At 34.2% G+C, this 12,621-nt stretch overlaps 1 protein-coding gene across 7 annotated transcripts in view; it reads left to right on the top strand.

Moving 5' to 3' along the window:
• The window catches only part of LOC128234614 (histone-lysine N-methyltransferase 2D-like), a 258,013-nt gene extending 253,430 nt beyond the window's left edge, over window positions 1-4,583 (top strand). For 6 of the 7 annotated variants that reach the window (XM_052948961.1, XM_052948963.1, XM_052948960.1 and 3 more), the window contains 2 exons: window positions 109-234; window positions 2,411-4,583. In XM_052948961.1, coding sequence (XP_052804921.1) covers window positions 109-201 — 93 coding nt within the window. In that variant the 3' untranslated portion in view covers window positions 202-234; window positions 2,411-4,583. The remainder of the gene's footprint in view (window positions 1-108; window positions 235-2,410) is intronic. The other variant, XM_052948958.1, reaches the window with a different exon arrangement.
• Window positions 4,584-12,621: the final 8,038 nt, after the last annotated feature.

Raw genomic sequence — 12,621 nt, 5'->3', positions numbered from 1 at the left:
TCAGGTTGCTTGATGCCTTTTTCTTGCCTGTACATATAGAACTGCATGACTTGGTGTGACTTTTTTGCAACTAAATCGGCATTAATTCACTGTTATGTCTTGTTGCAGCTAACATATGATTATCAGTTCGATTTTGAGGATGACCAGCACAAGATTCCTTGTAACTGCGGAGCGCCAAACTGTCGCAAATGGATGAACTGATCATATGCTGGCCACGGTGTTTCCATGGAAACAGTATGTGTTTTATCAGCCATGCAATATTGCCGGCGACTGGCTCTATTCTGTTGAACTATCTGAAGATTCATGTTCCTTCTCTAACACCACAAATTAACTGTTTCTAACGGACTTGGTTAAAATGTCATAAACCGTTCAAACAAAAGTACTCCCTTTACATCATTTTGGTTTAAAGAGTGAAGACATGGTTTCTATTGCCAGAGTTGTTTAACTCTTGTTACCTAGATCATCAGATGAAAAAGCATAACAATGGCTGAATTCTTTTTATTTTCCATTTTTGTTTAGTTCCATAAAAATGTTATTGTTGTTATTTTTTATTTGTATTATGAGATGTAATATTGAGTGCTGTATTTATTGATGTTTATAGCAATATTTTATGTCAGAAAAGTAATGATATTGGATGCAAATCATAAACATGAAGTATTTAAATATAATTCCATTTTGTTTGGAATACTTCACTTGTCTGAAGTGTAGATAGAATGTTGATAGCCTAATAGACCTAATTTCTGTCTCTTTGAAGCAAGTCATAAACTGTTATCTTCCAAATTACTTGCCTAGATTAGGCAGCAATAAATTGGAATTCACTTTTATTGATTAACAGTTATGTCATTTTAATTCAAAGAAATAATGTAGAATTCGCATTTTTGTTCTCATTTAGATGAAATAATGTTATATCAGGGGGATTTTGTTGTGGTAGACGTAATAAAGTAGATTATTGCAGTAGATAGTTTTTTACTGTTCTGTTATTAGTCATGAAAACTGCATTCAGAAAAGATGACGTGAGCTTTGTTAGATAATTATGCTATCCAAATACCATAAATGACATTTTCGTTTGCATTAAAATCATCTCTGTGCACCATATCTTGGATTTAAGGTAATGGTTATTCAAATTTTCAGCGAAAATCATTTACAATTTTTCAACTGCTACACAAGCTATAGTTTATTTTTGTGAAGCGTGCTTGCAGTGAGCGAGACAAAGTTGTCACAATGGCCGTTTTATGTTTGCTGTGCTTGCTGGACTAAATTTGTCCATGTTGTATCTTAACCATGCCTTATAGGATGTTCATAAAACTTGCCATAAAGGTTCACCATGGTGTAGTTGCATGTTAAACACCAGACCCAGGTCTGTTCATCAAAGATTAAGGTTAGAGGTCAAAGATTGATATGACCCTTGTCCAAGCTGTATCTTAATCATGCATTATAGGATTTTCAAAAAACTTGCTTCAAATGTTCACCATGATCTGATGCACATGAAACAGGTCTGCACCTCAAAGGTCAAAGTCACACTTACAGGACAAAGGTTGACCTCAAAAGTCAAGGTAAGAGGTCAAAGACTGAAATGATCCTATTAGGGGCTGTATCTTGAACAGACATAGGATTTTCAAAAAACTTGCCATGAAGAGTCACCATGATGAGGTGGCATGTAATGCTTATGAACAAGGTACACAATGTACCTCAAAGGTGAAGGTCATGCTTAGAGGTCAAAGGTTGAAATGATCTTTGTCTGAGCTGTATCTTGACCTAGCATTATAGGATCTTCAAAATATGTGCCATGAAAGTTCACCATGATTAGGCAACATGTCACACACATGGCCCAGGTCTGTACCTCAAAGATTAATTTCACACTAAGATATTAGATGTCAAAACGGGTATGGTACTGTTGATTTGACTGGTCTGAAACTTATTAGAGCTGTATTTTTATTATGCATTGTATGATTTAAAAAAAAAAACTTGCCATGGAGGTTCACCATGCTGAGGTGGAGTGCTCTATGTTCCACATATTGTTCAACTCCTTTTTTTCTGTATTGCAATTGCATGGAAGAGCATTATGTCTGTGTCAAAGGCTCTTTCAACAGGCTCGACCTGTCGCAATTTGGCAACTAGTATTTATTTTGATTTTATAGTGTTTATATCATTTGTTGTCAGGCATGAACTTACACAATGTGCAACAAGTGTGTCTGTGTCCCAATATGTGTCAGCATGGGTGTATGTCCTGTAAAAGATATTGTGTATGTATTTTAGCATATGTGTATGTCTTGTATATGATACTGTGTATGTGTGGATCCATGTGTGTATGTATGTGTCCCATATATGATATTGTGTATTTGTAACTGTGGCATGTATTTGTTCCATATACAATACTATGTATTTTTGTAACCTAGTGTGTATGTTACAGCTGTCGTATGACTACCAGTTTGACAAGGAGGACGAGGAGAGCAAAATTCCCTGTAACTGTGGAGCGTGGAACTGCCGCAAGTGGATGAACTGATCACTTACAGAATAACGCCTGTGTATCACGTACGAGAAAGGAATGCTTGGAGTGACACATCTTATATTCACTGGTGTTATACATTGACAATGGTTATCATCTACTGTGAAAGAAAATTGTGCAAGACCAGGTTATGGACAATATTGCTAATTAACCTTCACTTATTGATTGTACATTGAAATTTCAACTATCAATTTGTTTGATTCCCCATCTCCAATGAACTTTCAGGAATGAAAAAACCCCATACATTTTTTGATAAGATATGTTTAACTATAACAGTGTAGTGACCTGGTGTGTTATAGGCTAGATGATCACGTAAATATTTCATTACATTATAAAATCACTATCCTGACAATCAAATGTAGTGCGCATAAACACATTTTGGTCATAGCAACCATGTATCCCAAAGTAGTGGTAGTATAATTGCATGTATTGACTTGAAAAAAACAGTAGTCTATCATTGCATTTCAGACGCGTTACCTTTTTTTTTTTTTAAGCAAACGAGCAAGCTGATTATTTCACCTAGAGCAGTTGTATATGCTGATGTGTTATTGTTGAATTTTTTTATAGGTGATTTTTACAGTTTCATGCTTTAAGAAAGTAGATTTCAAGCTTTAAACTTGATGTTGCTACCTCACAAGAAATGGAAATTAGCCATCTATTTGAAGATATTTTTGAAATCTATGTAATGGATAGTGTACACACGTTTTCACTTTTAGTCCTAATTGCCAAAATGTGCTCCCTTATTCGTTTTATCTATAGTTCATTTGTAAATATCCATATAATTTGGCATTTGCAGAAATGAGATGAAGTGTATAAATATTGTACGTGTTTAAAATATTGTGAATTTGGTGTTATTTTGACTAAAATTGAGAAAAATTCTGCCTAGAAATGAACAGGAATGCTTCCAAAAATAGTCAGAAAAGAGAGAAAAAATTGTGTTAACATTTGTTTCTTTAAAAATACACATATCCTTCTATTAGTTGGGGGTAGTGGCGAAATAAATATACATATATATTTATTAACTTTTGTTCAAACAATTTGGATTGAGATTTTTATTTACTTTTGGGGGAGAATGTTTATGTTCAGCATGGGGAATGGTATCAAAATTGTTAAAAAACACACACAAAAACACTGAAATTAAATTGCAATACAGATTATATTCCATTAAATGTGTTAAATATGTAGAAAGTACAATTCAGTGGTTCTTTCAAGTTATGCAATTTTATGAGATGCCTTTTTAGACTGTGTGCAGGACACTGGAAAAGGTTTCCAAAACTATTTGAATAGGCTACTTTGATGTTTAGAATATATAAATTTTATTATAAAATTAGTGTTAGTAGTTGTAAGATGTTGATTATTTTGCATTTTATTAGAATTTTATTTGTGGATGTTTTGTTATATTTATTAACTGCTGAAAGTTAATGAATTGATCTAACGGAAGCTGTCAAATGTATTTGTTATGTTTAACAACTGTTACATGAAATATATTGTTTGTGTTGTAATCAGTTCATTATCTTGTGTACATATTGTCATTGATAAGTTATTACCATCTTGCAATTATTCCAAACAGACATTGATCTCGGTGACATGAGGCAGCAGTTGTGGTGAACAAAAGACTAACAAAATGTTGTCATGGCAACTGGACACTTTTAGCCAGGGGTGTACACATTATGCAAACATATGTAGGTGTACATTAAAAACATTGAATACATTCAGGTTCATCCATGATGACCTTGTATCAGGGTCAATCCTGACTCACTAGGGTCTTCTTAGGCAGGCAAGCTAGGTGATATTCATAATAAGTTTGTTTAGAAAAATGATTTTAAAGATGATTTCAGTTTTGCCTTGTATTTTTACATATGTGTTAGTTATCACTGTCCTGGTTAATAATGTATTGTTTGTTAGTGTGTAGTTGTAAACTATGTAATCATAATATCTGTATTATTAAAGGCTGTTTTGTACATGTAATACATTTTATATAGTCACTTCATTTTGTACCACTTTTAATAGAAATTTCCTATGAAATGTTTTCATTTAAAAGTCTGGTACAGTTATCAATACATTTCTATAAAAACAACAGTGTTTGTTATTTGTTAAACATACGGGGATATATGTGATCTAGCTTTAAAAAATCGACCAATTAGCAACAGCTATTCTTAATCATTGCCCAAGCACAGAATAACATTTTTAAAAACTCACAAAAAAGAAACTGATTGTCTCCAAGATAATCCAACTAAGGTTGAAATAAATGTATGTATATGTCATAGGTGGCATTACTCAGTTACAGATTGTAAAAAAAGATGTTTCAATATAACTATATATAGATAATTTAGATCTGAGAAATATGTTAGAAACACTTTAGATTATGCCTTTTCTAGAACATATTCGATGGTTATAACATGTAGGAAATGTTTTACTTTGCATATGGTTGATGAAAGTGGTGATGGCTGGTTTAATATTGTCAACTATAGAGTCCATATAAACCAGCGTACGTTAACCACACTTTACACCAGAAATTGTTCAATATTGTCAACGAAAATCAGCGTTACCACACTTTACACCAGAGATTTTGCAATATTGTCAACGTTAACCAGCATTACCACACTTTACACCAGAGATTGTGCAATATTGTCAACGAAAATAAGCGTTTCCACACTTTACACCAGAGATTTTGCAATATTGTCAACATAAACCAGCGTACGTTAACCACACTTTACACCAGAGATGCTATATTGTCAACGTTAACCAGCATAACCACACTTTACACCAGAAATTGTTCAATATTGTCAACGAAAATCAGCGTTACCACACTTTACACCAGAGATTTTGCAATATTGTCAACGTTAACCAGCATTACCACACTTTACACCAGAGATTGTGCAATATTGTCAACGTTAACCAGCATTACCACACTTTACACCAGAGATTTTGCAATATTGTCAACATAAACCAGCGTACGTTAACCACACTTTACACCAGAGATGCTATATTGTCAACGTTAACCAGCATAACCACACTTTACACCAGAAATTGTTCAATATTGTCAACGAAAATCAGCGTTACCACACTTTACACCAGAGATTTTGCAATATTGTCAATGTTAACCAGCATTACCACACTTCACACCAGAGATTGTGCAATATTGTCAACGATAATCAGCGTTTCCACACTTTACACCAGAGATTTTGCAATATTGTCAACATAAACCAGCGTACGTTAACCACACTTTACACCAGAGATGCTATATTGTCAACGTTAACCAGCATAACCACACTTTACACCAGAGATGCTATATTGTCAACGTAAACCAGTGTAACCACACTTTACACCAGAGATTGTGCAATATTGTCAACGTAAACCAGTGTTACCACACTTTACACCAGAGATTGTGCAATATTGTCAACGTAAACCAGTGTAACCACACTTTACACCAGAGATTGTGCAATATTGTCAACGTAAACCAGTGTTACCACACTTTACACCAGAGATTGTGCAATATTGTCAAAGTAAACAAGCGTGCAATATTGTCAACGTAAAGAAGCGTAACCACTTTTTACACCAGAGATGCAATATTGTCAACGTAAACCAGCGTTACCACACTTTACACCGGAGACTGTGCAATATTGTCAACATAAGCCAGCGTAAACCCCTTCTGCACCAGAGATTGTGCAATATTGTCAACATAAGCCAGCGTAACCACATTCTGCACCAGAGATTGTGCAATATTGTCAACATAAGCCAGCGTAACCACATTCTGCACCAGAGATTATGCAATATTGTCAACGTAAACCAGAGTAACCACACTTTACACCAGAGATGCTGTCAACATAAAACAATGTAAACACCTTCTGCACCAGAGATTTTGGAAAATTGTCAACATAAGCCAGCGTAACCACATTCTGCACCAGAGATTGTGCAATATTGTCAACATAAGCCAGCGTAACCACATTCTGCACCAGAGATTGTGCAATATTGTCAAGATAAGCTAGCGTAACCACATTCTGCACCAGAGATTATGCAATATTGTCAACGTAAACCAGCGTAACCACACTTTACACCAGAGATGCTGTCAACATAAAACAATGTAAACACCTTCTGCACCAGAGATTTTGGAAAATTGTCAACATAAGCCAGCGTAACCACATTCTGCACCAGAGATTGTGCAATATTGTCAACATAAGCCAGCGTAAACACCTTCTGCACCAGAGATTATGCAAAACTAACGTAAGCCAGTGTAACCACCCTTTACACCTGAACTTGCGAAATATTGTCAACGTAACCCATCGTAACCACAAAGAGCGCGTGCAATTATAATTGTCAATATACACCTGAGCATAACCACATTTTGCACCAGAACGTGGCACATATTGGTCATTTGCTCTCTTGCCTATTGCGTTCATGCAGCATAAACGCTAGAAATAATACGATCAATACCGATATTTACATTTTAAAAGAAATATTCATTGTGATTAAACATTAGCATTATCTTCTGCAATTGAGTACTAGTATTTGTTTTTAAAGAAGTGTAACAGACAAGAGACGTTTGTATTAAAGAATATCTGATTTTTTTAACGTCTGATATCATTTGTTAAATGACGTCGCACTTACCCAATTGAAGTGCAATATTGAAATAAACAATTATGTCTTAACACCTTGCTTGTTATACAATATAAACGTCAAGTTTTATCTTCACCAAGGACTAGGCGAATGTAAGTGTTTATAATTGTCAACATAAACCTGAGCGTAACCTCATTTAACACCAGAGCTTGTGGACTTTTTCAACATAAACAAGTGTAACAACTATATACACCGGATCTCATGGAATACTGTCAACATAACAGTTCGTGGACTATTGTCAACATAGACCAGAGTAACCATGTTTAACACCGCAGCACATTATACACCAGAGCTCGTGGAATTTTGTCAACTTGAACGGTCGAGTTGTTTCCAAAACAGTACATGTTTTAATCTTGGGCTCCAGTGAGGCTACATGTATAACTCCAAAAGTGGTATATCACTTCTTAAAACCAATAACTGTTTTTCCATCTACTCAGTAAGTACAGTCGAACATCGATGGCTCGAACTTTAAGGTTTTGCCTATATATAAATCTTCTGATCGCAATGATCCAAATAATTATAGACCAATTTCTATCCTTCCAACTCTGTCAAAGGTGTTTGAACGGCACTTGGCAGATCAAATCAAAACATTTTTAAAAATTCGAATGTCATACATGAATTTCAATCTGGGTTTCGAGAAAAACATTCCTGTCATACAGCGTTGATAAGAATAATTGATGATTGGATTGATGGAATTGACAATGAAAACTATGTAGGTGCTCTCTTTCTTGATTTACGAAAGGCGTTCGATCTAGTAGATCACCAAATACTTATACATAAATTGAAATTTTACAACTTCAGTGATAATTCCTTCCAACTGATAACTTCATATTTGAAAGATAGACACCAAATTGTAAAGTTCGGGGATTCCCAATCTTCACGAAGATGTATAAGGTCTGGAGTTCCTCAAGGATCCATTCTTGGTCCTATTCTTTTTCTTATATATATTAATGACATAACCTTTGAAATTAAAAATTCCATGATTGACTTATATGCTGATGATACTACACTATATGCAAAAAGTTCAAATACGCAGGAAATTGAACGTACGTTGCAAATAAATTCAGATATGGTTTCGGATTGGTGCAAAGTAAACAACATAGCAATACATCCACAAAAAACTAATTGCATGTTGTTGGGTTCAAATGCAAAATTAAGAAATGCATGTGCACTCAATTTATTCGTAGACAAAGTACTAATTGAAAATGTAACTTCGAAGAAATTGCTTGGAATTATTATTGATTCATCATTGTCGTGGAATCTGCAAGTTGAATTTGTCTGCAAGAAAGTAATTGCAAAGATAGCCCTTTTAAAAAGACTCAATTATTTTTTAACGGATCAAATGAGACAATTGTTTTATAAATCGTATATACTTCCTATGTTTGACTATTGTTGTAGCGTTTGGGGGAAAAGTAAGCAAACGCATATGAGAAGAATCACCTTGCTTCAAAAAAGAGCTGCAAAAATTATTCTCTTTAAGCCTATTAGAACGCCATCGCATGAATTATTTAAAAAATTAGAATGGCTTCAATTTGAATACCGTTGCAGATATCAAACGGCTGTTATGGTATTTAAATCTATTAATAATCTTACACCGAGTTACATAAGAGACATTATTAAGATATCTAGCAACACAAGATATGGATTACGATCTTCCACGCGACAAGACATTGCTCACTTTCGACATAAAACACAATACAAGAAACACTCGTTTGCATGCTACAGTGGGAAAGTTTGGAATTTTTTACCAGAAGAAATACGTAAGTCTAACACGGAAAAGACATTTAAAACCCGCTGTAAGAAGTTCTATTTACATCATCAATCGCAAAATCCGTTGTAAAAATTAAATGCATAATTCCATGCATACCACAGGTATAGTTTATATGTATGTATTTGTTGAGTAAGGTGTTAAATGTGTGACTGTCCTACTTACTCAATTAAACCATTTTGATGAGTTTTCTTGTTAACATTAAGGTACAAATGGATGTATTATTAAGCATTGATGTGTTAAATCAATGTATTATATTCATGTTTCTTTATGTTTTCATATTACATTTTAATACGTACCTTTCTGAAATCCCATTCTAAGCATTTTACATGTTAAAACGATCATTAATTCTAATTATAGGCCATGACGAAAAAATGTAATACTGTGAAATCATTAATGTTCGTGGGCATGAAATTTCGTGGTTTGCCGGAAAAAAACAATTTCGTGGGTACTTGAATTCGTGGATTTTCATTTTTGAAAAAAAAAATCGAAGATGCGATCATCCTAGATCGTCTGCATAATATCTACGTGCTGTCCCGTAATTTCCGTCTTCTACGTCACTCGGTTTATGACACTCGCTAATAAGTTATGACATGCCAATTAGTGCATATACCCATGTCACTTATCGATTTAATTGGGAATAAACGTAATAAAAGAAGATGTACCCTGATCATAAATACAGATAGGGGAAGCCATTGAATGCCAATTAAGAATTTTGCAAACTGTGAAAACACCGAAAATGTGCGTATATTGTCACGTTCGGTGCTTAGTAACCTTCAATATACTAGTAATCGATTAATTATTTTATAATAAAAAAATCGAGTATGGACACTGATCACGCACATCTTGTAAACTTGGAGATTTTCATTAACAGCACACGTTTAAACAATATCATTATTTGTTAAAGGCAGTTATAATATATTAACAGAATAATTAAAATTCTGTAAGAACATACACAGACACACACTAAATAAGATGTGATGCAAATAATTAATACTCAAAACACAAATGTGAAAAACACATTTTGAACAATACCGCAAAAATACATATTGTTAAAAAAGCATCACATCTTATTTAGTGTGTGTGTGTGTGTGTGTGTCTGTGTATGTTCTTTCAGAAGGCCGCATTGTAAATAAGACGTGTGTTATGTTTTTCATAATATGATGCCTATGTCTTAATGTGTTACCTTCTATAAATAAAGTTATTATTATATTATTACAAGGGACCGGCAAAAATACCTCGAGCCTCGGAAAATTCTAGCCAAGCGGGAATGCTTACATTCATCTTAAAGAAATCGGCCCTTTACGTCCAGTTCGACCAATGGGGTACGACTGTATCTCAAAAGTGCGTATTTTCTACGTAACGTCATGGCACAAAAATACATATTCATCAATAACCAAACCCAAGTCAAAATTAGTTTTTATGTAAAAATATCATTTAGCTTATTTAAAGCGCTATTTTAATTGTGTTTATCAGTTAGGTGATTCAGAAAATAACCAAAAATAAGTTGAGGCATAGGTTGGTTATACATTTTCTATTTTGTTTGGAAGATCTCTGATATAAAAAAAGATCATGATTTTAAGCTGATTTTTGCACTTGATTATAGAAGGTTCTGCGCACGAGGAATTGAGTGTAACTGTCTTTCAACTTTGGGCAGCCGACGTGTTTTCCATTGTAAAAAACTAATGGATTGGTAGAAACCCGTGTTTAACATGAATAAAAATTATTAAACATGGATGCTGTTAATATGATTCAGAAATAATTTCTGTCGTATTCAGTTTGAATATAGCATTGTGTTGTTCGACTATATTTGTAAATGTATAGATGGTTGCCAAAGACGTGCTTAAACCAGTTTTAAATTGAAATCCTTGAAATGATATTGGCATTTTGAGTTGTTTTTGAAGTTTGATATGAAGTGTGTTCATGGAAACATATTCTCTCCTGAACCCATCACAACTTATATAACACATTGTTTGCAGTTTAGAAAAAGGAGGGCGCACGAAGAGGAAGACACAATAATACATCAAGAGGAACATTCTAACCACAGTTTGAACAAATGCCCACCAATACCAATATTGAATTGCGGACATGGTTTTTCCAAGTGACATTCTGATTAAGTTTCATATCTATTGAACAAGATATGTTGCCTCTAGTATGTTCTCAATATATTTTCTAAGATTCGAGTTAGTTATCTACGTGTAGGTTTTGGTACCACGTGTCCCATTTTTAAAATGCGGTGAGATTGCAGCAATGGTTACATAGTGTCCACGATAACATAGTCTGACCAATCATTGACATGATATGGTTCCAGACAAAAATCAAGACCTGGTGACCCTAAATTGTTATTACATGTGACCCAGATTGAGATTTGTCCAACATCAAGGGGAAAAATTCTGATTTAGTTTGATAAATACTGGACCACATATATTGCCGTAGTTTGGTGCAACATTTACTTCTAAGATTTGACCTTGTGGCCTAGATTAAGACCCATGTGACCCACATTTACAAGCGGTCGAGATTTGATCAAGGAAAACATTCTACTAAGTTTCAACATAATCTGTCCAATCCCTACCAAGATATGGTTTCCTTGACTAGCGGAAGGAGGGACGGACAACGCAAAATCTATCCCCCTCCCGCAACCTTCGGTTCGTCGAGGGATAAAAAGTAAAGGTATTGTCATATCGTCGTCGATGTTATCGGCGTTTTTTAGTGAACAAAACATTCAAGTTATTCAAATAGAACTTGGTTAACAAATTGCCTGAGACAATACCAATACGTACAGCAAGGTCCATAACTCTGGTTTTAAAAACTGCGAAGTAATGCTCCCTATCGACTGAAAAAGCAGGGATAAGAGTTAAAAAAAATGAAAATGGGATAAGATAATCACCGACTATTTGACCGTTGTTACAATTCGATTTGTGAATAATTTGATCACATTATTCAGAAAATTGTAAAACATACGATTTGTGAATTGTGTGGCCCAACACAGCCACAACAAACGCGATAATATTTCCACGTATCTATCACAAGTCCGAGAATAACTAGTGTTATTTTTATCGACCATATGATTGGAAATAAATCATTTACGATAACAAAACAAGCCTCTAATATAATGTTCATTATCAAACTATTTAATGAAATTAAATTGCCTGCACTCTTTGCTGCTTAATGGCAGTATTTTCATCAAGATAACTTACCAGGAATAGCGCAATTTAAACTGAAAAAATGAGCCTGCTTGTCTGAAATTTTCATTCCAGGGGTAAAAATCACACTTATTAAAGGCGAGATAGTTCAAATTTATGGTTGCAGTTGTTGGAAACAGACTTGAACAAGACTTCCAATTGCCTTAAATGTTAATAAATGGTGCATTGGGGAGTGTTTTGATAAGATTAGCGTGGATTTCTTATATGTCTGGATAGTGTGTGTTTTTGTATTGAACCACCCATCTAGTTAGTAGCTTCTGTTCTGTGGGACATTCCACGTGAATATCAGTTTTATTAAAAAGAAGTAACTGAAAACTTTTTGGGGTAAGAATGCGATTTGAGTTTTGAAATAATATTCACATGAAATTTTATACAGGCATTATTCTCGATGATTGTTTATTATTCGTGTTTTATTCACGAATTAATAGTAGTATCTAATGCAGGAAGGGGAATTCCTAAAATGAAAAATGTGCTAATTTTGGTTTTAATGAAAGGAAAAACAAAAACAAAATCTCCATGGCGTTTAA

The sequence above is a fragment of the Mya arenaria genome, chromosome 5, assembly GCF_026914265.1.
Source record: "Mya arenaria isolate MELC-2E11 chromosome 5, ASM2691426v1".
Taxonomy (NCBI): Eukaryota; Metazoa; Mollusca; class Bivalvia; order Myida; family Myidae; genus Mya; species Mya arenaria.
The sequence above is the reverse complement of the archived record's forward strand: the minus strand, read 5'-3'. Positions and strand labels throughout refer to the sequence as shown.